The following is a 1,318-nucleotide window of genomic DNA, read 5'->3' as shown; positions in this document are numbered from 1 at the left end:
TGCGTTAACTGAGCCTGTTGGGGAAATTTGTATTTTGTTAAAAAAATACTTTTTAAAAACCTTATTCACCATATCAGCCCATATGTGTCCACAAGAAAAGAAATAACTCAAAATCTGGTACCTTCAATCGAGCAAGCTCTTGCTGATATTCTCTAAGAATGGCATCCTTGGGGTCCTCATTGATCTTGGGTTTGTTCTTAATGTTCTTGGCCCGGTTGGCATAGCGGAGGGTTGTGATGGTCTCATCGTAGTTGTAACTGGCTGGACCAATGTTGGCTACCATGATAGTCTTGGAATTTCCTCCAAGGGAATCTAAAGAAAAAGATAAAATTAGATAATACTAGATGAATAAGACATTTTCTTTACTATAAAGAGGTGTGAAGACCCTTCAGATATCTTAAAATAAACAGAAAAGAACCTTAATCTAGGCATAACTCTTGAGACTTGCTAGCAGGTGGAAAGATCATATATCAGATTTTTTTTCAGAATCTAGTATTAAAAACAAGCACAAATACATAAAAATATTTCAGTACTTTTTCAACAAATGACAAGACTCAAACTCAAATGTGTATTCATTTCTCCTGAGATTCATTTTTTATTGAACACCATTTAATTTAATATTATACTATTATACAGTGAATAAAACAGATAAACAGAAGCTTACAAATTACCTAATGGGTGATTTTTTCCAATTAATTTTGCCATCTTTCTTTAAGTTTGTAAAAATTAGTTAACATTTCTTTTCATTATTAGTAAATATATTTCATTTAGTACAGAATCACTTAATCTAATAATTCAATATTGTCAGGAAAGTTTTATGGTAAAGCCAGGCAGGGATCACAAGAGCATGCAGCTCTGTGCCTGAGTGGCCATCTGGCTCACAGTAGTGTGCACAAGACCTCAACCTAGCAATAAGTACACTGAAGCACCAAGACATCCATTCATCACCTGTGGTTAATTACCTTGACATAAAATCATCACCTGTCTCTAATGCATCAAGCTAAAAAAAAAGCTATAACTGAACACTATAGAATTACAAATCAATCCTTCTATTTCTTGTAAACTGTACAACACCAATTAAATCTACAAGGCTCAGAGAAACAAAGTATCATGGTATACACAAGTAACGAAAATACAAAACAGCAAAAACTAACCCTGTAGAAGGCGGGTAAGTTTGGAGTCTCTGTAAGGGATATGAGTACTCTTGCCATCCACTAAAGCTGAGATTACATTTCCCAGAGCTGAGAGGGACAAATTAATCTTCGTTGCCTCTTTCAACCTGTCTCCCTGTAAAGAGACAACATGGTTTCACTTTTCT

The 1,318-nt window shown here is 34.7% G+C and overlaps 1 protein-coding gene across 1 annotated transcript in view; it reads right to left on the bottom strand.

Moving 5' to 3' along the window:
* The window catches only part of LOC119587080 (kinesin-II 95 kDa subunit-like), a gene marked incomplete in the record, with an annotated part of 26,489 nt that overhangs the window by 11,563 nt on the left and 13,608 nt on the right, over nt 1-1,318 (bottom strand). The window contains 3 exon segments of the mRNA XM_037935831.1: nt 1-14; nt 122-312; nt 1,155-1,287. Of these exon segments, the coding sequence (XP_037791759.1) occupies nt 1-14; nt 122-312; nt 1,155-1,287 (338 nt within the window).

The sequence above is a fragment of the Penaeus monodon genome, chromosome 22 (assembly GCF_015228065.2).
Source record: "Penaeus monodon isolate SGIC_2016 chromosome 22, NSTDA_Pmon_1, whole genome shotgun sequence".
In the NCBI taxonomy this organism is placed as follows: Eukaryota; Metazoa; Arthropoda; class Malacostraca; order Decapoda; family Penaeidae; genus Penaeus; species Penaeus monodon.
The sequence above is the reverse complement of the archived record's forward strand: the minus strand, read 5'-3'. Positions and strand labels throughout refer to the sequence as shown.